Below are 23,770 nucleotides of genomic sequence, written 5' to 3'. Positions count from 1 at the left end.
TTATTTCCCGTTGTTTGTCTTCACTTTTCCTGCTGTATGGTACAAAGTTGTGTATCTAGGTGTGTAACAGCCCCATCTCTACATCCTAATCCAGCAACAAGGGTGAAAGGGGGTGGGAGCATGACCTCATCATTCTCCAATCGGCTCTGGCTGGTTTTGACTGACGTGCAACGGCAGCCAATTGGAAGTTAGGCTGGTGGGGCCAATCCAGCGGTGGGGGAGCAAATCAGTGATAGATTTGGGGTGATCGACAGGCATTGTAGTCAATGGCTGGCCTCGTGGGCGTGCTCACGGTGATTGACATCTCCTGCAGCCACTCCAACAGCCGATCGTTGCGATTGACTGTAGGAGCCCCACCTCGAATGGTCTAATCTGTGTGACGCAACAGGAAGGCGGTATTCTTTCCGGGAACCATGTGGTGATTGGTCTGGAGTCGGGTGATTGACGGCGGCCTTGGTCAATGGGAGGGGGTTGGTGACCGGGCCGAGGGTGTGAGCGGAAGTGCAGGCCGCAGGCACTGGGAGTGAATCAATCCCCGAGCGGCGCCATGGGGAACCGGGGGATGGAGGACCTGATCCCGCTGGTAAACAAGCTGCAGGACGCTTTCAGCTCCATTGGTCAGAGCTGTAACCTCGACCTGCCGCAGATCGCTGTGGTGGGCGGGCAGAGCGCCGGCAAAAGCTCGGTGTTGGAGAACTTCGTCGGCAGGTGGGGGCGGGGATTGAGGGACGGGGGGGGTGAGGGAGGGAGAGTGGGGGGTGAGGGGTGAGGGGGGGACGGGGGGGGTGAGGGAGGGAGAGTGGGGGGTGAGGGGTGAGGGGTGAGGGAGGGACGGGGGGGGGTGAGGGAGGGAGAGTGGGGGGTGAGGGGTGAGGGAGGGACGGGGGGGGTGAGGGAGGGAGAGTGGGGGGTGAGGGGTGAGGGAGGGACGGGGGGGGGTGAGGGAGGGAGAGTGGGGGGTGAGGGGTGAGGGAGGGACGGGGGGGGTGAGGGAGGGAGGGAGAGTGTGGGGTGAGGGGTGAGGGAGAGACGGGGGGGTGAGGGAGAGGGGGGGGAAGAGAGAGGGGGTGAGGGGGACCGTGGGAGAGAAGGGGGGGGAATGTGGGAGGGGGACATTGCAGGGAAGAATGTGGGACAGGGTGGAATGTGGGAGTGAGGGAGGGGGGGGCAAGGTGGGAGTGAGGGAGGGGGGGGCAAGGTGGGAGGGGGGGCCAAGGTGGGGGGGGCAATGTGGGAGTGAGGGAGGGGGGGGCAAGGTGGGAGGGGGGGCCAAGGTGGGAGGGGGGGAGTGGGGGGGGCAATGTGGGAGTGAGGGAGGGGGGGCCAAGGTGGGAGTGGGGGGGGCAATGTGGGAGTGAGGGAGGGGGGGCCAAGGTGGGAGGGGGGGCCAAGGTGGGAGTGGGGGAGTGGGGGGGGCAATGTGGGAGTGAGGGAGGGGGGGCCAAGGTGGGAGTGAGGGAGGGGGGGCCAAGGTGGGAGTGGGGGGGGCAATGTGGGAGTGAGGGAGGGGGGCCAAGGTGGGAGTGAGGGGGGGAGGGGGCGAATGCGGGAGGGGAGTGTGGGAGGGAGGGGGCGAATGCGGGGCGGGGGGGGTGAGGGGGAGTGCTGGGGGGGTGAGGGGGAATGTGGGAGAGACCGGGGGGGGGGGGTTGGTGGTTGTGAGCGTTTCATGTTGATGGCTCTTCATGCTTCTCTTCCCAGTCCCCCACCCACGGCCAACATCTTGCCCTTTTGATTATTTATTCTATTCAGTCACCCTCAGTCCATTTAAAGTCCCATTGAGACATGAAACGCATTTCCGATGTTACCTCTATTACAAGTGGATTGATTGGGAAATGTACTGTCTTTGCAGGGTGTCCTTGGATATTATTTTATAAATAAGGCAATGGCAGAATGACGTGAGCCGGTTATTATTTGTTAACTTGTGTTTGTAAATTGGGGCATTTGCTTTTGCCACTGCACCAGTGTAACGTCAGTGTGTGCCTTGGAAGTCCTAGTTTTAGAATGTTTGAGGATCAGTACATAGGTATGGGGGAGACAGCAGTCAGATTTGCAAGTGAGGTAAAAGAATGGTCTGTGAATATCTGAAGATGAATATGGGTTTTAATTGATGGATCAGTTACACAGCGCTGTGAGAAATACCTTTTCTTTGACTCTTATCAGGCTTTGTCTGCATGGCTGACTGGGCCAGCATTTATTGTCCATCCCTTATTTCCCCAGAGAAGGTGGTGATGGGCTACTGCCTTACTCGCTGTAGTATTCTCAATGTACAGCTAGTCCAGTTCAGTTTCTGGTCATTGGTAATCCTGTAGATAGTGGGGGTTCAGCTATGAAAATGCAGCAGAATATCAAAGGCAGTTGGCTGAATTCTCTCGGAGATAGTAAACCTTCTAAATAATTAGAGGAATTGTGACTTGATGTTCAGTATTGCCAAGTGTGATGGAAATTCCGTGAAATTATCCCAGGAATGAGTATTGCTTCTCTCTCAATATAACTGAAGCCAGGCTTCTAAAAGGCATTGCTAACAGTGTAACCTTAAGCTCTTTTGAGAATGTAAAGGAATAAATAGAATCAAATCCAGGAGAAACTCAGTGGGTCTGGCAGTAATCTGAGGAGAACACAGTGGTCCTTCTGAAGAATGCTTTCAGCTACAGCAGTTGGAGCTCAACAGCAATTGTTTTTTCATCACAGGTGCATCTGTTCCCTTTCTGTTTTGCTGAAGTTGTTACCTGAGGGATTGTATTAGGTAACAGAGGCAGGTGCTGTAGGAAGGCTCACACTGAGCCTCATAAGGTATTAGGGGAGAATGAAACGTGGAAGCATAGGTGGTTAGTAGTGTGTGTTCGTGATGGGCGCAAGGGTGTGGGAGGCTTTGGTGATAAGTTGCTCAGAGAACAAAAGATCAGCTTGGTCATTGAGACTATCTGTTTTGCATGAAAAAGGGCAACAGCTTTTGTGATTATATTACCATTATAGAGGGTAGGCAGGAAATGCCGCAATTGGATCAGTGGGAGGAAGTGGCCTAGTATTATCATTAGACCACTAATCCAGAGACCATAGTAATGATCTAGACACTTAGGTTTGAATCATGCCATGGCAGATGGTAGAATTTTCATTCAGTATAAATCTGAATAACCAAGAAGCACTTCTAATTATCAGGAAAAACCTGTTTGGTTCGTTAATGTCTTTCAGGCATATCCTTTCCTGGTCTGACCTAAATGTAACTCCATACAGACAGCAATGTGGCTCACTCTTGGCTGATTAGCGATAGGCAACAACTAGCCAGTGACACCTACATTCCGTGAATGAGTTAATAAAATAAAGTTGTGATTCTGCTGAGTGGTGGAGCAGGATTGAAGGGCTGAACAGTCTACTGATAATTTATTCTCCATGCATATATGTTAGAACAGTCTCAGCATCTTGTTGGTTATATAAATCTCCGTTGGTGAATGGAGACTCAGTCTCCCACTTAATGTCTACTATAAGCCTTGGCTTCAGCTCCACACCATTTCACTTCTACTGTATGTAGAAGCACATTATTAAGCAAGTTCTGCTGTAAGGGTGAATAAACTGATTCTGTTCTGTACATGTGCGTTATTGCAAGTGTCGAGGGAACGTTCTTCTAATTCTGCACTCCAGATAGTGGTTTCTCATCCCTGTAGGTGTTGCTTTGATTGCCGGTTCTTGTCAGTCACAAAATTCTCATTACTATCTTTATTTTCAGGGATTTTCTTCCTCGTGGTTCTGGAATTGTTACTCGCCGGCCACTTGTTCTGCAGCTCATCAATGCAAAAACAGGTAAATATATTTTTGAGTTTTGCTAAAGTTTGGAGGTAAAAGTGGGTCTGGCAGTTTGGTAACTTCTAACAAACTGTTTAAAGTCTGTTTGGCCCTCTGGAATCAGCCTGCACTCTCCAACACAGTCACTGCTCTGTTCCCAAGAAATTGGTATCTCTGATCAGATTCCTCGAGTCTACACCATTTGATAAGGCTGATCTGATTGTGGTCTTAACAGTTTGCACTTTTCAGCTTGTATTTGCATAATGTTTGTTTATCACTTTTTATTCATTTCATGGGACTTGGGTTTCACTGGTCCAACATTTATTGCCCATCTCTAATCTAGGGACAGAGAAGAGGAGAATCCCTAAGTGAGAAGACAAGGGTGCCCCTCACTCGCTGTCTAGTTCAGTCTCTCTCCAGTGAGATTACCACTTCATCGAGAGAGAACTTTTTTTTAATGGAATTCAAGTCCATGCTTTTAGTGAGGGATTTATTTCAGTACTCGCACTCTTAGCTCACTTGAGTATTACCCTCCTATATTGAATCAACCAGTTTAGATATTTTTTAATCATCCTGTTCAGACATGTTATTACACACCTCTGGAGCAGATGAAACTTGAACCCAGCCCTCCTGGCTCAGAGATAGGCTGCTTACCATTCTGCAAAGGTCTCCTTCAAGCCCAGTTAACCTTGAACTAGTATACCCATCAGCTTTTTCCTCATTCCATTAGGTCCCAGGCATTTCTTCAAACTATTAGATGATAATGTGGGTAACTTGCAGGTGAAAGTATTCCCATGTATCTGCTGCTCTTGTCCTTTAGATGGTCGTGGTTTGGAAGCTGTCTAAAGAGCTTTGAATTTCTACGGTGCCGTGCAGATGGTACGCGTTGCTACCATTTTGCATCAGTGATTGAGGGAATGACTGGGAGAAGGTATTGGATACGGTGTCTGTAAAGTGGTCAGCTTTGTCTGGGTGGTATAAGCTGCCTAACTGTTGTTGAACTATACTCATCCAGGCAAATGGCAAGTATTTCATCACTCTTGACTTGTACATGTAAAGATGTGGTGATGTAACAGTGATGTCACTGGACCCAGGGCCCAAGCTGATGCTCCAGGGACAAGGGTTTGGTTCTGGCAATGGTGAAATTTGAATTCAGTAACTACAATCTGAAAAAGAAAATTGCCATGAGCCATCATTAATTGTCATAAAAACCCATCTGGTTTACTAATCTCCTCTGGAGGCATATGCTATTCTTACCTGGTATGGCCACCATGTGACTCCATATCCACACAATGTGCTTGACTCTTAAGTACTGTCCTGGCAAGTAAAGATGGCAATAAATGCTAGCCTAGTCAGGGCTACCCACATCCTGTTAACAAAGTTTTTTTAAAAATGTTGAGCAGTATTTGGGGAGTTGTGATGTGAGTTAGTTGTTAGAGTTCCCAGATCTTTGAAAAAGTAATGTGCTATGCAGCCCATTATTATGTGCTACTTGGATTTCCAGAAGACATTTGACAAAATTCCACATAAAAAAGTTATTGTGCAAAGTAGAAGCTTGTGGTGTAATGGGCTGCATACCAGCACGGGTAGAAGAGTTGGATAGAGCTCTCAAAGATAGTGGAATCAGGGTTATGGAGATAAGGCAGGAAGAGGATACTAATTAGGAATGATCAGCCATAATCATATTGAATGGCAGTGCAGGCTGGAAGGGCTGAATGGCCTACTTCTGCACCTATTGTCTATTGTCTAAGATTTGCTAGCTTATTGAAAGCACTGTATATGTAAATAGGTCGTTATCTGATTGGCTGGGGCTCCAACCTTTTACAATTCAAGGTTAATGAGAGGATCAAAGACATGGTGGTTAAATTTGCAGATGATGCAATGATACAAAGGAATGTATGTTGTGAAAATGACAACGATGGAATGCTGCCCTTTACTTTGAGAGTTTAGGGTGAGAGGGGAATGATTTTAAAAGAGACTTAAAAGGCAAATTTTTCACACCGAGGTTGGTGTGTGTATGGAATGAGCTGCCAGAGGAAGTGGTGGAGGCTGGTACAATTGCAACATTTAAAAGGCATTTGGATGGGTATATGAATAGGAAGGGTTTGGAGGGATATGGGCAGGGTGCTGGCAGGTGGGACTAGATTGGGTTGGGATATCTGGCCGGCATGGACGGGTTGGACCGAAGGGTCTGTTTCCATGCTGTACATCTCTTTGACTATGACTAAGTTCTGCTTTGGTTATGAGAGGCGGCCTGGTGGCTCACTGGTTAGCACTGCTGCCTCACAGCGCCAGAGACCCAGGTTCAATTCCTGACTCTGTGCAAACTCCACACCGACAGTTGCCATTCTCCCCATATCTGTGTGGATTTCCTCCAGATGCTCCGGTTTCTTCCCACAGTCCAAAGATGTACAGGTTCAGTGAATTGGCTATGCTAAATTGCCCATCGTGTTAGGTGCATCAGTCAGGGGTAAGTGTAGGGTAGGGGAATGGGTGTGGGTGGTTTACTCTTCGGAGGGTCGACTTGGACTTGTTGCGCCAAAAGGCCTGTTTCCATACTGTAAGGAATCTAATCTTATGCAGAACATTGATAACACCTTTCAAACAGCGTGGGCAGGTTTGGTCTCCTTATGTAAGGAAAGGTATAAATGCATTGGAAGTGGTTCATAAGAGGTTTACTTGATAGGAATGTGAGTTGTTTTACAAGGGTAATTAGGCAAACTGGGCTTATTTTCAGTAGTGCTTTGAAGTGTAGAGAGTGATTTGATTGAACGATCCTGAGCGATCTTGACAAAGTGGACTTGGAAAAGGTATCTACTTTTGTGGGCATGTCGAGAACTTTGGGTCATTGTTCTGAAGTTATGGGTTGCCCTCAGAACGGGTACGGGGAAATTGTTCCCTTTTGAGAAGTTTGTGCAACTTTGCTATACTCTGCCTGAAAGTGATGGAGGTGGCGTCATTGAGTATATTTGAAGTAGACGTGGATGGGTCCTTGTTAAGTTCTCAGGGAATTGTAAGCATGTGGAATTTGGAACACAAACAAATCATTTGCAGTTTGATTGAATGGCTTCCTTCTAACTTATGGCATATCATCTTGTATATCTGCCAATCCTTCTCCTCCTGGCAGAGTATCAAGCTAATGGGTATATTTTTAAGGTGAGAGGAAAAAGATATTAAAAAAGACACAAGGGGCAACTTTAAGAGGGTGATTCATGTGTGGAATAAACTGCCAGAGGAAGCAGCGAGTGCAGTTACAGTTACAATGCTTAAAAGATATTTGGTTAAGTACATGAATAGGAAAGGTTTGGAAGGTTATGAGCCAAGTGCAGACAGGTGTGAACATGGTCAGCGTGGACTGGTTGGACAGAAGAGTTGTTATCAATGCTGTAAGACACTACTCTATCCACTTGCAGTTTGTATGGATGAGAGCAAGAACTGCAAAGGCATTCAAAGCTTTGGAAAATTGCACGGGCTGATACTCCTCCACTTCTGGATACCCAACCCAGGTTCCCTTTCTGTCTCAACCTCCTGTCCTGATCATGGACTACATCTATAGCACACATCCTACGGCTTGTAACTGCCTTCTGGAACAAAGTATCCAGGTAATGTTTCCCTATCCTGATGCATTGCAGTGGCCAAAGCTCAGATCCCATGTCATCAACTCAGTGCCAGGGTTTCTTGAGTTGCAGACACTTAATTGCAGATATGATTGTTGACTTGTGTGCCTATCAGCTCCCCCCATACTATAGCTACAACACCACACTGGACCTGCCAAACTTGTTATGTTTCATTTAAATAATTAGGTTGCAGGTTTTTATTTCCCCTAATTTGAATGAATGTGGAGACCAAGAATGGAATAAATGCTCGCCATCCAATCACTTGCCTGCTTTCCTTTTTAATCATAGAATCCCTACATGTGTAGAAACAGGCCATTTGACCCAACAAGTCCACACCGACCCTCTGAAGAGTAATCTACCAAGGCACGTTCCCCTACCTTATTACTCTACTCTACATTTCCCTTGACTGATGCACCTAACCTCCACATCCTGAATACTATGGGCAATTTTAGCACGTCAATCCACCCTAACCTGCACATCTTTGGACTGTGAGAGGAAACCCGTGCAGACTCCACACAGACAGTCGCCCAAGGCTGGAATCAAGCTTGGGTCCTTGGTGCTGTGAGGCTGATACATCATGTTTCAATTTTCTGTCTGAGTCCACAGACGTTACCCCATCGCTCTTTAAACTCTTATCTTCTAAACAAGAGCTCATCTGCATTGGTGAGAGCGCACCTGTAGTACTGTGAACAGTTTTGCACCTGTATTTAAAGAAAGGAATTACTTCATTGGAGGCAGTTCAGAGAAAGTTCACAAGGATGATCCTGGTGTGAGGGGGTTGTTTCATGAGCAAAGGCTAAATGGATCGGGACTCGACTCACTGGCGTTTAGATGAATGAGAGGTGATCTCATTGAAATGTGTTGGATTCTTGAGGGGCTTGACAGGAGATATGCTGTGAAGATGTTTACCCTCATTGGCAAATAAAATTGAGGATCCAAAGAGTTTTTACAAGTACATTAAGGACAAAAGGGTAACCAGGGAGAGAATAGGGCCCCTCAAAGATCAGCAAGGCGGCCTTTGTGTGGTGCTACAGAAAATGGGGGAGATACTAAATGAGTATTTTGCATCAGTATTTACAATGGAAAAGGATATGGGAGATATAGACTGTAAGAAAATAGATCTTGCAAAATGTCCATATTACAGAGGAGGAAGTGCTGGATATCATGAAATGCATAAAAGTGGATTAATCCCCAGGACCTGATCAGGTGTCCCCTAGAACTCTGTGGGAAGCTGAGGTTAGCAAACGTGGTGCTGCTGTTTAAGAACGGTGGTAAGGACAAGCCAGGGAACTATAGACCAGTGAGCCTGACGTCGGTGGTGGGCAAGTTGTTGGAGGGAATCCTGAGTGACAAGATAAACAAGTATTTGGAAAGGCAAGGACTGATTAGGGATAGTCAACATGGTTTTGTGCATGGGAAATCATGTCTCACAAACTTGATTAAGTTTTTTGAAGAACTTACAGAGAGGATTGATGAGGGCAGAGCGGTAGATGTGATCATATGGACTTCAGTAAGGCTTTCGACAAGGTTCCCCATGGGAGATTGATAAGCAAGGTTAGATCTCATGGAATACAGGGAGAACTAGCCATTTGGATACAGAACTGGCTCAAAGATAGAAGGCAGAGGGTGGTGGTGGAGGGTTATTTTTCAGACTGGAGACCTGAGACCAGTGGAGTGCCACAAGGATCGGTGCTGGGTCCTCTACTTTTTGTCATTTACATAAATGATTTGGATGGGAGCATAAGAGATATAGTCAGTAAGTTTGCAGATGACGCCAAAATTGGAGGTGTAGTGGACAGCAAAGTGGGTTACCTCAGTTTACAACAGGACCGTGACCAGATGGGCCCATGGGCTGAGAAGTGGCAGATGGAGTCTAATTTAGATAAATGCAAGGTGCAGCATTTTGGGAAAGCAAATCTTAGCAGGACTAATGCACTTAATGGTAAGGTCCTCGGGAGTGTTGCTGAACAAAGGGACCTTGGAGTGCAGGTTCATAGCTCCTTGAAAGTGGAGTTACAGGTAGATAGGATAGTGAAGAAGGCGTTTGGTATACTTTCCTTTATTGGTCAGAGTATTGAGTGCAGGAGTTGGGAGATCATGTTGCGGCTGTACAGGACCTTGGTTAGGCTACTGTTGGAACATTGTGTGCAATTCTGGTCTCCTTCCTATCGGAAAGATATTGTGAAACTTGAAAGGGTTCAGAAAAGATTTACAAGGATGTTGCCAGGGTTGGAGGATTTGAGCTATAGGGAAAGGCTGAACAGGCTGGGGCTGTTTTCCCTGGAGCATTGGAGGCTGAGGGGTGACCTTATAGAGGTTTACAAAATTGAGGGGCATGGATAGGGTAAATAGGCAAAGTCTCTTTTTCCCGGGGTGGGGAGTCCAGAACTTGAGGGCATAGGTTTAAGGTGAGAGGGGAAAGATATAAAAGAGACCTACGGGGCAACGTTTTTGCGCAGAGGGTGGTACGTGTATGGAATGAGCTGCCAGAGGAAGTGGTGGAGGCTGGTACAGTTGCAACATTTAAGAGGCATTTGGATGGGTATATGAATAGGAAGGGTTTGGAGGGAAATGGGCCGGGTGCTGTCAGGTGGGACTAGATTGGGTTGGGATATCTGGTCGGCATGGATGGGTTGGACCGAAGGGTCTGTTTCCATGCTGTACATCTCTATGACATTGAAGAGTCTAGGACCAGACGGTATAGTCTCAGAATTAAGGTATGCTAGTTTAAGACTGAGGTGAGGAGGAATTTCTTGAGGATTGAGTGTCTTTGGAATCCATTGCCGCAGAGAGCTGTGGGGGGCTGAATCTTTGTATAGTTAAGACTGAGTTAGATTCTTGATTATTAAGGGATTCCTGGATTATAGGGGAATGGTAGGAAAGTGGACATGAGGAATATTGGTTCAGCCATGATCCATTTGATTGGTGCAGGGTCAAGAGCCAAAGAACCTACTCGTGTTCCTGCTTCTTATGGTCTTACCTATGATTTGAACTCCAAATCTTGCGTTTTCTACTAATCAAAAAATGAATCAAATCCCTAAACCAATGAGCCCACTGTTTAATTTTATTGTGAAGTGTAGTTGGAGGGATTTGATTAATGTTTTTGGAAGGCTTGGGATTGTTGTTTATGCAGTTAGATCTTAATCGTATTAGACTACACGTTGTAATTATAGTCTTTGTCCAGTTATGGTCCCAGAGCAGACTACAACTTCATCAACTTCCAGGATGATTCAACAAATTTTGTTGGTTCAGGGCCAGTTACCTTTATTCTTTTGAAGTTAAATATTGAGAACCTAAGGTTTCTCAGAAGAGAATGAGATCTCGAGCTCCACGATTTAGTTCGATCAACACTACTGTTCTAATATTGTACAGTGAACCTTAATCTCCAAAACACACACACCTTATATTCTGACAGCTGGAACTAATATATGATTAACATAGGGAGTAGACTGGGATCAAATACCCCACAGTGCACCTCAAATTATGAATGTGATCAAGGCTGATCCCACAGATTTATCAGCAATTGACCTCAAACGTTCATTAGAGTGGGCCACCCAACCTCATTAAACTTCACAAGGGATTTCAGTTCTTCCAGTTTTGCCTATCTGGCTTGTAATTCCCTTTGCTGATCCATCATGATTTGTCTCACCAGTTGCTCCAGTTCTGGTCAATCCTCTGCCCTTACACTCGTCTCTCTCCAACTACATGTATATGGGCACACCCATGTGCATGTAACCCTGTCCTCCAGTAATTATTCACTGATACAACTCCAGCTATTCAGCAACATCTAACTTCACCAAGCTGGTCTTCAGTATGTGCTTCCCTGAGCTGTCATCCTGCTCAATTGCATAAAACAAGCACTGTGACATGCTTTAAAAAAATCCACTCCCACATATACTAAGATATTTAGGGGTACCTGATTTCCTGTGAGCCTTCAGAACCATCTCAACAACTACTCCCAGCTGTCTACAAACTGCTAGAATTTGGCCTGAGGTCGAACTGGTCTGTTTCTGTGCTGTATGAGTCTGACTCTAACAGCACAGAGATATCCAACTGCTTCTGAGACTGAACTCACTGTGACCCCTCCCCAGAATCTCTCTAATTCAGTTGTCAGGACAGCTAAAAATTAAAATCCAAATACGGTGTCTATTCTGTCTCCTTTGCAAATTGACTGATCTTTTCCACTCTGCCTGTTTTCCCCCTCAGACCCAACTGTCCTGAGTGACCTGCTTTAAAAACCTGAAGACTCACCTTGCCTATCACCGGGAGAATTGAATGTCCTCACTGAGCTTAGAATTGTATGCTATGCAATGTTCGCAGGCTTGTTAAATACCAAAGAATAGGTACAGAATAATGACTTGCTTTCTCTGGCAGAACATGCTGAATTTCTGCACTGCAAAGGGAAGAAGTTTACAGATTTTGAGGAGGTTCGACAGGAAATTGAAGCAGAGACAGACAGAGTTACAGGGAGCAATAAAGGAATCTCGCCAATTCCCATCAACCTGAGAGTGCATTCTCCAAATGGTGAGTATGGCCTGTTTGATGCAAGTCTCGGACGTGATTATTTGAGATCTTGCAGAATAGAATTTGTTAGCGATGCTTGAGAATTTGATTAAAAGCTGTGCCTTTTGTCAATTGTACAGGGAGTCCACATTTAATGTTGCCCTTTCAGCATTGCTATGGTGATGGGTCCAGGCATCTTGTTGAGTGTTGCATGAATTGTAATAATGTATACAGCAGGCTGCAATATCTTCCCTGACTTGCCTGGTGCCAGTTTGGAGCTATCTTGGGGCTTCGACAATCTGGTGATTTATAGTCCCTCACCATGCGGTGCTGCTGTCCAAAGTCCTCTCCGGGGGCATCCACCCTGGTCTAGGAGCTACTCCTGCACATGCACACCTCACCACCACCCACATCTGTGGCAAAGCTGCTGGTCTGTTGAGCTCCACAGCTCTTCCACCACGACCACCATGCCCCTTGTCTGCCTCGCCCCCTGCCCTGGCCAATGGAATGAATACATTCCTCACTCCCGTCTTTACTTTAGAAGATATCTAAAATGTTGCATGAAAAGCTGTAAATCAGGAAGTAGAAAAGAGGGAGGAACTTGGTGAAATGACAGTTGCTGTTGAAGTGGTGCTGTGGCTGACAAGTTCCTGGGTCCTATGGACTTTATTCTCAGGTATCAAAAGAAGAGATTGTATGAGGTGATTGATGCATTACTTTCTGCAAAGGCTGTATTGAACTGCAAGTACAACCCCACTATTCAAGAAGGGATAAATGGAGGCAGGAAGTGGGGAAACCATTGGCCAGTTAGCTTGATATTATGGGGAAGGTGTTCAAATTGATCACTAAAGGGGTTATAACTGCTCTGTAATTAGGAGGAATTAGCATGGCTTTATGAAAGGGAAATTCTCCCTTATAGGTTAGTTTAATCCCATTTGAAGTTTCGAACAGGGCAGGGGTAGCTTGATTGAAATGTATAAGATCCTGAATGATCTTGATACGGTTGACTTGGGGAAGGATGTTTCTTGTGGGTAAGTTGAAAACTAGGAGTCACTGCCTTAAAAATAGTCACTTTATGATGGCAGAAAAGGTTTTGTTTTGTCTGGGGATTGTGCGATTCTGGAACTTTGCCTTAGGGGATGGAGGCGGGGTCATTGAATACTTTAATGCTGGATGTGGATGGATTCTTGTTCGGTAAGGGAGTCCAAGGTTGTCAAGGTAGATGGGAATACAAAGCATAAGCAGGTCTGATCTTGTTAAATGTCAGGTGAGGTAGACTAGAGGGGGCAAATACCCTGCTTCTGCTCATTTCTATGTGTAATCAATAAAATCTACAGTCAGCTTCGCTGAGCAGTGTCAACAAGAGCAGAGCTAGAACTAAGCTGCATTCTGGTGTTTTAGTGATGACTGCATTGAGGGTTCAGGGTCTTCGGGGGTCTTTTAGATTGGTTGTGACATTTCTGCTCTCACCTGGTCCCACATCCTGTCTTTCCACGAACAGCACTAAGCTCTCAGAAGTTTCCTACAGGGCTGCTAATGATGCAAACCTGCGCACGCCGGGCACGAAACTGTCTTATTTGGTTGGTCTGAAATAAATGGTCCTAATTATTTTTACACTTCCTTCTGCTAGTTTTAAACCTGACATTGATTGATTTACCGGGTATCACCAAGGTTCCAGTTGGTGACCAGCCAGCTGACATAGAACACCAGATCAAAGAAATGATAATGCAGTTTATCAGTAAAGAGAACTGTCTTATCCTGGCTGTCACTCCAGCGAACTCTGACCTCGCCAACTCAGATGCACTCAAGCTTGCTAAAGAGGTTGACCCACAAGGTAAGAAGTCTGTTTCTCTCCTGGTTCCAGCACTCCTGCTCTCATAAGATGGAGATTGATTTAAATAGACAGTCATCTTTTCTGGAAAACAAACACTAAAGTGACTGTAAATGGTTTACAGACAGTTTAAAAGAAATCTAGATTTATCTTTGATTTGCTTCTCTTGAGCGATGACGGAAGGTAAATGTGTTGTGAGTAATAGAGGAAAGTGAGTTATCCTGTCTTTGGGAACATGAATCAATTCAGATCTGTACTCTATGGCTTTTTTGGTTGAGATCAACTTTAGACAGTTTCCTGAGGGTTTGTGTAGCTTTCGTACATAAGTGCCAAGCTGACTGGAGTTCTGTGACCAAAATCTCCACAATAACTTTACCTGAGGTACAAAATCTATCTGTAGCTATTGATTGAAAGAACTGAAATTGATGTTTAAACTGCACTCTGAAGAGGTTGCTGGTAAACTTTGGTTCATAGCTGCAAAGTTTAATTGTTTTCATTTTCAATTTTGTTTCATGGAAGCTAATGCACTTATTCCTTGTTGTCTGAAGACTGGTATTCTGTAAAGTTGTCTCCTCTTCACAGGTTTGAGGGTGATTGGTGTGATCACAAAACTGGATCTAATGGACGAAGGGACTGATGCTCGGGATATCCTGGAAAACCGGCTGCTGCCTCTCCGCAGAGGTAAGTTCAGCACCAGCCTATTGGCTTATTTAGTCAATGTAAGAGTTTATGCTGCATTCTCTTTCCACACTGTAGGGAACCTAATTTAATTTAATCTAATCTAATCTAATACCAGTAGTAACCCAATTGGCTTGTCATTTTTTTTTTCCTTTCTTCCTCATCTACATTTCCCCTGCTTCTGTATCCATGTTAACTTTCTCTGGTAGCAAGTTCCATGTTTCACTACTTTCTGGTAGAGATGTTCTCCTGAGTTTCTTGTGGGATTTATTAGTCTTAATATTTCAGCCCTATGCTGCTCCTCATGGCGTTATGTAGAAACATCCTCTACATCTACCCAATTCTGTCCTACGTAATCTTATAGGAGTCTGTCAGGTCTTGCTCCCTCACTTCCGTCTTAAGAAAAATATCAATTGTGACTTTACAAATTTTTACTTGTATCTGTGTGATCTTGTGGCTTGTGAAACTGTTTTTGCACAATCTCCAGTGTCATTTCTAAAATCGATGCATTTTCTCTGTTTTAATGACACTTGCCAGAATGTTCTCGGTAGTACAAAGCTTGAGCATTGCTAAAAAGGGAAACCTGTTGTTGAAGCTTTTTTTTTGTCTTGCACTTGTCAGGTCAAACACAATGCCAAATTTCAAACTGTCTCAACAAATAAATATTACAAGGAGAAGGGTGCTGGTTGGTTGACAAGTAAACGCTGGTCGGCTGAGGTGTTGCCATAGAAAGAGGGGGAATTATCAACTCCTAAAGCATAAGACATGAGCCTGTTCCTTTTGCAATAAGTATTTGTAAATGCAATAAAGGAGCTGACTCATTCATTCTAAATAAGCATGAACATTTTGACAGAATGCACACATTAATGGTTCCAAGTTTGCATCTATTGGATCTGCTGCCATTCATAACCATGTGCTGCCATATGCCATATATGATAGATTCATTCCAGTAGCTCGTTCCATCCATACCTTGGTACATTTGACTAATAAATCAAATCATTTATAACATTTAACAGATATTTGGATGGGTACATGAATAGGAAAGGTTGAGAGGGGTATGAGCCAAATGCGAGCAGATAGGACCAGTTCCAAGAATTCATTAAACTTATGACTTAACTCTCAAGTTCTGTTTTAATAAGTCTGCTCAAATCAATGATCAATACTACATTGGGAATCATATGGTTCTGTGTGCTACAGGGCGGGTCTTGTCAGCAATCTTGTAAAAAGTGTTCCAGCTTTTGCTAGCCTTGCAAGTTTGACACAGAAATAGTGTATGTCAATGCTATCTATGGAACAGTGGCCATCTTGGTCAGTGCCACAGAGAAAAAAAACAAATATAGATGCTAGAAATCAGAAACAAAAATTGCTGGAAAAACTCTGGAGCTGGCAGCATCTGTGGAGAGAAAGCAGAGTTAATTTTTAGTGATTTCCCCCCCCCCCAAAATCAGTGTTTATGTCTCATTGGTTTAGTGTGCTGAAACTCGAGCCCACTGTTCGTGGAGCCATCACAAAAGTTAAAGATCAGATCAATGTATGCAAAATTTCCTGTACCTGTAGACCCGAGTTAACAGAAAACAACAGTTTCTCTACTGGAGAAAAATTACCCTTTGTTACAAATAAACAGATTCTAGCTACACTACACAACCATGAATCATTTAACATATAACCCTACTAACCCCCTTATAATTCCACACGCATTCAAACAGACTAAAAGGAGTTGTTAGCAGGGGAAAAGTTCGGAAAGCAGTTTAACAGCCCTAGTCCACAGAGTTCACTGAGGCAATCCTTTAGCTTGTCCAGATTTTCTTCCCTCATTGCAGAAGGCACAGGTGATTGGTACGTTGACTGCGAAAGTTCATAGTCACTGGATAAAAGTCACAGCTTACAGCACGCAGTGAGGGAGAATCAACTGGCTTTCCTCATGCTTTAAGTATTTCACTGGAGAGGAAGTCACATCACTTCCCTATATGGAGGGTCCAAAGGCTTCACATCCACTCAGTTATCCAGCAACCAGTCAGATCGTTGTTGTCAAGCTGGTGGCTGTTGTTATACATATCTGGTCACAACTCCATAATCTAATCAGTTATTAGTCAAATTGCATTTTGTTTAAAAAAAACCTCGGTGCTAGCCCCTCTGTGAATTTCCTCTCTAAAACCATTGTGGATCAGGGCCTGGCAATAAATGCTGACCCAGCTAATGATGCTCATGTTTCATAAGTGAATTAAATAAAACCCATCTTCACTGCTTTAACAAAGTAGCATGTAATCAAAGAATTTCAGTGGCTCATTGAAAGTGCAGCAATCCCTTCTGCTATCTTTGGTTTTAACGAGTCCTTTTCCCATTTCAGTCCACAATCAATAATACAGAATAAACAGATATGGTCTTTACACCAGGTCATTGTTCCATGTCAGAAGTGAGCAGAATACCTTCACTTTGAATAATGTTGGAATACTAAAGTTACCCTGGAAGTTCAAAGATTCTCAAACATTTAAACGATAGGTTTCATGTTGCTCCTGTTCAGTAATTACATGAGTGGGATTTTCTGCCAGTTGTTAGTCCCAGTGGATGTTCTGCGCACTACACAGTCAAGCAATGCTGTGGATGGATATGGGTATGACCCCAGGTATCTATTGGCTGATTGAATCAAATAGTAGAGTCAAAAAGTGTGGTGCTGGAAAAGCAACATCCAAGGAGCAGGGGAGTCAACGTTTCTAGCATAAACTCTTTGTCAGGAATTATCGACTCTCCTGCTCCTCGGATACTGCCTGATCGGCTGTAGTTTTCTAGCACCACACATTTTGTCTGATCTCCAGCATCTACAGTCCTCCGTTTTTCCCTGAATCAAAAAGCACATCTTTGGGGGTCAATGATGGGCTGAATACACGTTGTGATTAACCAGCCCCCTCTTGCAAAACTCAGAACAAAGTTTGATTTGATCCCATGATTGGGCAGTTGAATGATTTTGAGTGTTAAAATCCAACAACAAATTTAAAATAAGTCAAGCACTTCATGTCGCTCATTTGGGCTTGCTGGATCTGTCATACATTTGTGCACAGAAACCTGTTGTGTGCAAATAAAATCCTGTGCCTTAGTTGAGTTGCTTAACCATTATAAAATTCTGATAGAACTGGGTAACTTGAATACAGGGATGATGTTTGCCTCTGGCTGAGAGATCGAGAACAAGGGGTCAACATCTCGGTATAGCAGTTGGCCATTTGGATTGAGCTAAATCTATCCACTGAGTGTAATAATGCTATGGAATTCTCTACCATGGAAAACTGTGGAGGACAAGTCACTGAATACATTTATTGATTTCTAGACAGTAAAGGCATCAAGGGTTAAGCGGAGAGACTGTCGAGCGTATGATGAGGTAGAGGATCAGCCACAATCACATTGAATGGCAGAGAAGTCTCAATGCCCCAACTGGCCAAATGTTTCTATTTTCTGTGTTGTCAGCGTTTGGGGAATCTGGGTTGGACGATCTTCGGACAGTAGATGTGGGCCCAATGGCCTGAACGGCCTGCTTCCACACTCGGGATTCTGAGTTTGAAATTTGGCATTCTTGTATCTGTCCTGATGAATACAAACCAAAATGTTTCAGCAACATGCCTCTTGCGCGTTGTCTCGCTCTCAAGTCTCAACGTGTGTAATAGCATCTCTGCAAGCAATCCAGTCTCTCAAAGGATGGCAGTTTCTACTCCATTTCCATACCAACCATAGTCCATCCAATCAACCTACTTCCTTTGCTGGGCAAAATGGTTCCCTTTCTAGAGTTCATTTTCTTACATTTCAATCCTGATTAATGCAAGACAAAAAGCTTCAACTTTGTATGAGTTTTGAACAATGTTTAAGTTCTGTATGCTCAAGCAAGTATTTTAAGGTATACTGATGTACATCAGAAATCTTATCTCATGCTGTCATTGTTGGTGTTCCTTCTATCCCATCTCTTACTGAGAAGGATTGGGCCTATGCTGGGCTCCTGTTCATGGTTACTTGCTTGGACACTGGTTGAGGAATGAGGTGCTACAGGAAGGAAGGAGACTTTGAAGTTTGGAGCTGAGACATATTGTTATAGCAGTGTTGAGAGAGCTTTATTCTGTGTCTAGCCCTATGCTAACCCTGTCCTGGGAGTGCTTGATCTGGAGAGTTTAGAAGGAGCTTTACTCAGTATCTAACCCCATGCTGTCCCTGACCCAGAGTGTTTGATGCTGGCAGTAGGTGCATGAAATGGAAAGTGTTTGAATCCTCAGCACCAACAGCCTGTATTTCAAGATCAGAAATAGCTGAAAAAGGTTTGAACTAAAATGGCCATGTTTTTACTTGCCTTTGTATTAGTCATAGTCATAGTACAGCACGGAAACAGACTTTTCAGTCCAACTTGTCCATGCCAACCAGATATCCCAACCCAATCTAGTCCCATTTGCCAGCACTTGACCCATAACTCTCTCAACCCTTCCTATTCATGTACCCATTCAGATGCAGTTTAAATGCTGCAATTGTACCAGCTTTCACCACTTCCTCTGGCAGCTCATTCCATATGAGCATCACCCTCTGTTTGAAAACGTTGTCCCTTAGATCCCTTTTGTATTTTTCCCCCCTCAATCTCAACCTGTGCCCTCTAGTTCTGGACTCCCACACCCCAGGGAAAAGACTTTGTCTATCCATCCTGTCCATGCCCTTCATGATTTTATAAACCTCCTTAAGGGCACCCCTCAGCCTCCAACAGCCCCAGCTTATTCAACTTCTCCCTATAGCTCAAATCCTCCAACCCTGACAACATCCTTGTAAATCTTTTCTGAGCCGTTTCAAGTTTCACGACATCTTTCTTACAGGAAGGAGCCCAGAATTGCACGCAATATTCCAAAAGTGGCCTCATCAATGACTTGATCAGCCTCAATGTGACCTCCCAACTCCTGTACTCGATACTCTGACCAATAAAGGAAAGCATACCAAACGCCGCCTTCACTATCCTATCTACCTGCGACTCCACTTTCAAGGATCTATGAGCCTGTACTCCAAGGTCTCTTTGTTCAGCAACACTCACTAAGATTTAAGTGTATAAGTCTTGCTAAGATTTGTTTTCCCAAAATGCAGTACCTCTTATTTATCTAAATTAAACTCCATCTGCCACTTCTCAGCCCATTTGGCCCATCTAATCAAGATCCCATTGTTATCTGAGGTAACCTTCTTCGCTGTCCACTATACCTCCAATTTTGGTGTCACCTGCAATCTTAATAACTGTATCTCGTTTGCTCACATCCAAATCATTTATATAAATGACAAAAAGTAGTGGACCCAGCACCAATCCTTGTGGCACTCCACTGGGTCATAGGCCTCCAGTCTGAAAAACGGCCTTCCACCACCACCCTCTGTCTTGTACCTTTTGAACTAGTTCTGTATTCCATGAGATCAAACCTTGCTGACCAGTCTGTAATGGGGAACCTTGTCAAACTCCTTACTGAAGTCCACATAGATCACGTCCACCACACTGCCTTCATGAATCCTCTCACAAAACCATGTTGACTATCCCTAATCAGTCCTTGCCTTTCTAAATACATGTACATCCTGTCCCTCAGGATGTACCACCGAGGTCAGGCTCACTGGTCTGTGGTTTCCTGGCTTGCCTTTACCACCTTCTGAAACAGTGGCACCACATCTGCCAACCTCCAGTCTTCCAGCACCTCACATGTGACTATCGATGCTACAAATATCTCAGCAAGAGGCATAGCAATCACTTCCCTAGCTTCCCACAGACTTCTAGGGGACACCTGATCTGGTCCTGGGGATTTATCCACTTTTATGTGTTTCAAGATATCCGGCGCTTCCTCCTCTGTAATGTAGACATTTTTCAAGATATCACTATTTATTTCCCTACATTCTATATCTTCCATGACCTTTTCCACAGTAAACACTGTTGCAAAATATACGTTTGGTATCTCCCCCATCTCCTGTGCCGCCTTGCTGATCTTTGAAGTGTCCTATTCTTTCCCTAGTTACCCTTTTGTCCTTAATGTATTTGTAAAAATTCTTTGGATTCTCCTTAACTCTGCTTTCCAAAGCTATCTGATGTCCCCTTTTTTTGCCTTCCTGATTTCCCACTTAAGTATACTCCTACTACCTTTATACTCTTCTGAGGATTCAATCTATCTTGTCTATACCTGACATATGCTTCCTTCCTTTTTTCTTAACCAAACCCTCAATTTCTTAAGTCATCCCTATACCTACTAGCCTCTCCTTTCACCCTAACAGAAATATACTGTCTCTGGACTCTCGTTCTCATTTCTGAAGGTTTCCCATTTTCCAGCTGTCCCTTTACCTGTGAAAATCTGTCCCCAATCAGTTTTTGAAATTCTTGCCTAAGACCGTAAAAATTAGTCTTCCTCCAGTTTAGATCTGGTTTATCCTCTTCCATCACTCTTTTAAAACTGGCCCCAAAGTTCTCCCCCACTGACACCTCAGTCACCTATCCTGCATTATTGTCCAAGAATAGGTCAAGTGTTGCACCTTCTCTAGTAGGTATATCCATAGAACATAGTGGGCCTGTCTGTGCTGTATTTTTCTATGTTGTGCCATGGATTAATCCTAATGTAAAATAAAATAACCTAACCTACGCACCCCTTTATTCACTGCTGTCCATGTGCATGTCCAGCAGTTGATTAAATGTTCCTAATGACTCTGCTTCCACCACCACTGCTGGCAACACATTGCATGTATTCACAACTCTACATAAAGAACCTTCCTCCTGATATCCCCCTATACCTTTGTCTCTGGCTCTTGACTCTATCCATGCCTCTCATTACCTTATGACCTGATTGAGGTTTACCTCTTCCTCTTTCTCTCTAGAGAAAAAAGAATGAGTTTAATCAGCCTCTCTTCATAAGGCAAGCCCTCCAGTCCAGGCAGCATCTTGGTAAACCTTTGCACCCTCTCCAAAGCCTCCATATCTTTCCTACAGTAGGGCGACCAGAACTGGACACAATATTCCAAGTGTGGTCTCACCAGGGACTTGTAGAGCTGCAGCAAAACCTTGCGGCTCTTAAACTCAATCCCCCCGTTAATGAAAGCCAAAACACCATATGCTTTCTTAACAACCCTATCCACTTGGGTGGCAGCTTTGTGGGATCTTTGCACTTGAACACCAAGATCCCTCTGTTCCTCCACACTTCCAAGAATCCTGTCTTTAATCCAATATTCAGCATTCAAGTTCGACCTTCCAGAATGCATCACTTTGCATTTATCCAGGTTGAACTCATCTACTATTTCTCAGCCCAGCTCTCTATCCTGTCTATGTTGTAATGCAGCCTGCAATAGCCCTCGATACTATCAACGGCACCTCCAACCTTTGGTCATCTGCAAATTTACTAACTCATCCCTCAATCTCCTCATCCAAGTCATTTCTAAAAACTACAAAGCGCAGAGCCCTGCGGGAAACCGCTCAACACTAACCCCCAGGCACATATCCACATATTGAATCAAAGTTTTCTTGTACACACGTAACAAATTCCTCTCTATCTAAAACCCTTAATGCTATGGCAATCCCAGTCTATGTTTGGAAAGTTAAAATCTCCTACCATAACCACCCAATTCTCACAGATGAGAGATCTCCTTGAGGCTGTAATTCTTGTGTCCATTTCTTGCAGGCTACATTGGTGTAGTGAACCGAAGTCAGAAGGACATTGATGGTAAGAAGGACATTTGTGCAGCTATAGCGGCTGAGAGGAAGTTTTTCCTGTCTCACCCCTCATACCGCCATATGGCTGATCGCATGGGAACCCCACACCTACAGAAGATACTGAACCAGGTGAGAGACTGATAGAGCTGTGTTTCCCACCCCTGACTGTTCTCGTCTGTCGTTGGTACATGGCCCCCACCCCCCATAACCTCCCAATGCTTTGACGCATCTTTGTTCTTAAAGGCACTGATCGGGCACTGGGATATAGCACTGTATTTTGTTTGCTCATTCAAAAGCCCAGAATTTCATTTTATTGGAGTTTCAATGAGCTTCAGCTCAGTGTTTCTACTGAATGTGACATCAGTAGTGTCCTGCCAGAGTTACAGCATGGTTACTGAAACCATGACTATGATTATGTCACGAAGTTGATCTGTGTGGGTGCTGCACTGGGATCTGGTAGCGCCTTGACTCAAGAGCTAAGTCTTGATGAATTTGTGTGGAAGCTGGAGACTGGCTAATATTTATAACTTGCTCTTTGACCCTTCCCTTTATTTGTGCTCTGAAGATGGTGACATTGTTTAGTTAATTCTGTTGGGGCAAAATCCAGACATATTTGAATAGCTTTTGCTAACACATTGAACTGTGTGACCCAAAAGTGAAAAATGATCAGAGTTTGGGACGGAGGACTATTTGCTATATTGTCATTGATGGGTGTTACAAAAGGGCAGTAGATGAAGTGAGCACCATCTTCTAGTTTTTGCTTATGTTGCTGCAGTTTACTGTTCATTATTTTTCCATTTTATTGTAACCCAGCAATTGACAAACCACATCCGTGAAACTTTGCCCACACTGAGGAACAAGTTACAGAGTCAGATGCTATCCCTGGAGAAGGAGGTTGAGGAATATAAAAATTTCCGACCAGATGATCCCACCAGAAAAACCAAGGCACTCCTCCAGTAAGTGGAGCAGGGTGGGTTTGCAGTGTATGGACTGTACTGAAGGACATTTGGCCATTGTTGTTCTCTCCATTTCCTGTGTTACCCATCTTTGTGTCTCCTCCCTTTCCTGTTGGCTGTGCATTCTCCCTTTTGGGAAACTGATACAGTGATGCCACTCTGAGCTGCGATGATCAGGATGCAATTTAATGTCTGGATGTATTTGGGCAATAACTGATATTGCTCACAGCCCACTGCAGTGCACACTTGAAATTAATGGTGTGTTGTGTAATTCATCTCGAGCAGCAAGTTCACTTCCTTGATTTGGCTGTCAACCTCTTAAGGCACTCCAGTTCAAGCTATGAAAACCTTTTCCACTTTTCAGCTTGGGCTGCACAGTGGCTTAGTGGTTAGCACTGCTGCCTTACAACATCAGGGACCCAGATTCTACTCTATGGCAACTGTGGAATGTGCACTTTCTTCCCATGTCTGCATGGGTCCTCTGGGTGCTCTGATGTTCTCCCACTGTCCAAACGTGCAGTTTAGGTTGATTGGGCAACTTAGCATGACCATAGTGTCCAGGAATGTTCAGGCTATATGGATTTGCCATGGGAAAATGCAGGGTTACAGAGGGTAGGAAAGTGGATCTGGGTGGGATGCTGTTCAGATGGCGTGCTTCCACACGGTAGGGATTATATGGCTGATGACGTGAAAACAATGGACAGTGTAACTTATTGTGCCTTAATAGTTCCAT

General features: G+C 44.4%; 1 protein-coding gene across 6 annotated transcripts in view; it reads left to right on the top strand.

Annotated features, from left to right (window-relative positions):
• Positions 1–493: 493 nt before the first annotated feature.
• dnm2a (dynamin 2a) overlaps positions 494–23,770 on the top strand; it is a 48,176-nt gene continuing 24,899 nt past the window's right edge. For all 6 annotated transcript variants that reach the window (XM_060855123.1, XM_060855125.1, XM_060855122.1 and 3 more), the window contains exons 1-7: positions 494–708; positions 3,725–3,798; positions 11,772–11,921; positions 13,531–13,734; positions 14,314–14,412; positions 22,050–22,210; positions 22,895–23,037. In XM_060855123.1, coding sequence (XP_060711106.1) covers positions 548–708; positions 3,725–3,798; positions 11,772–11,921; positions 13,531–13,734; positions 14,314–14,412; positions 22,050–22,210; positions 22,895–23,037 — 992 coding nt within the window. In that variant the 5' untranslated portion in view covers positions 494–547. The remainder of the gene's footprint in view (positions 709–3,724; positions 3,799–11,771; positions 11,922–13,530; positions 13,735–14,313; positions 14,413–22,049; positions 22,211–22,894; positions 23,038–23,770) is intronic.

Source organism: Hemiscyllium ocellatum, chromosome 45 (assembly GCF_020745735.1).
Source record: "Hemiscyllium ocellatum isolate sHemOce1 chromosome 45, sHemOce1.pat.X.cur, whole genome shotgun sequence".
NCBI lineage: Eukaryota > Metazoa > Chordata > Chondrichthyes > Orectolobiformes > Hemiscylliidae > Hemiscyllium > Hemiscyllium ocellatum.
This window is presented reverse-complemented; position numbering and strand designations above follow the sequence as displayed.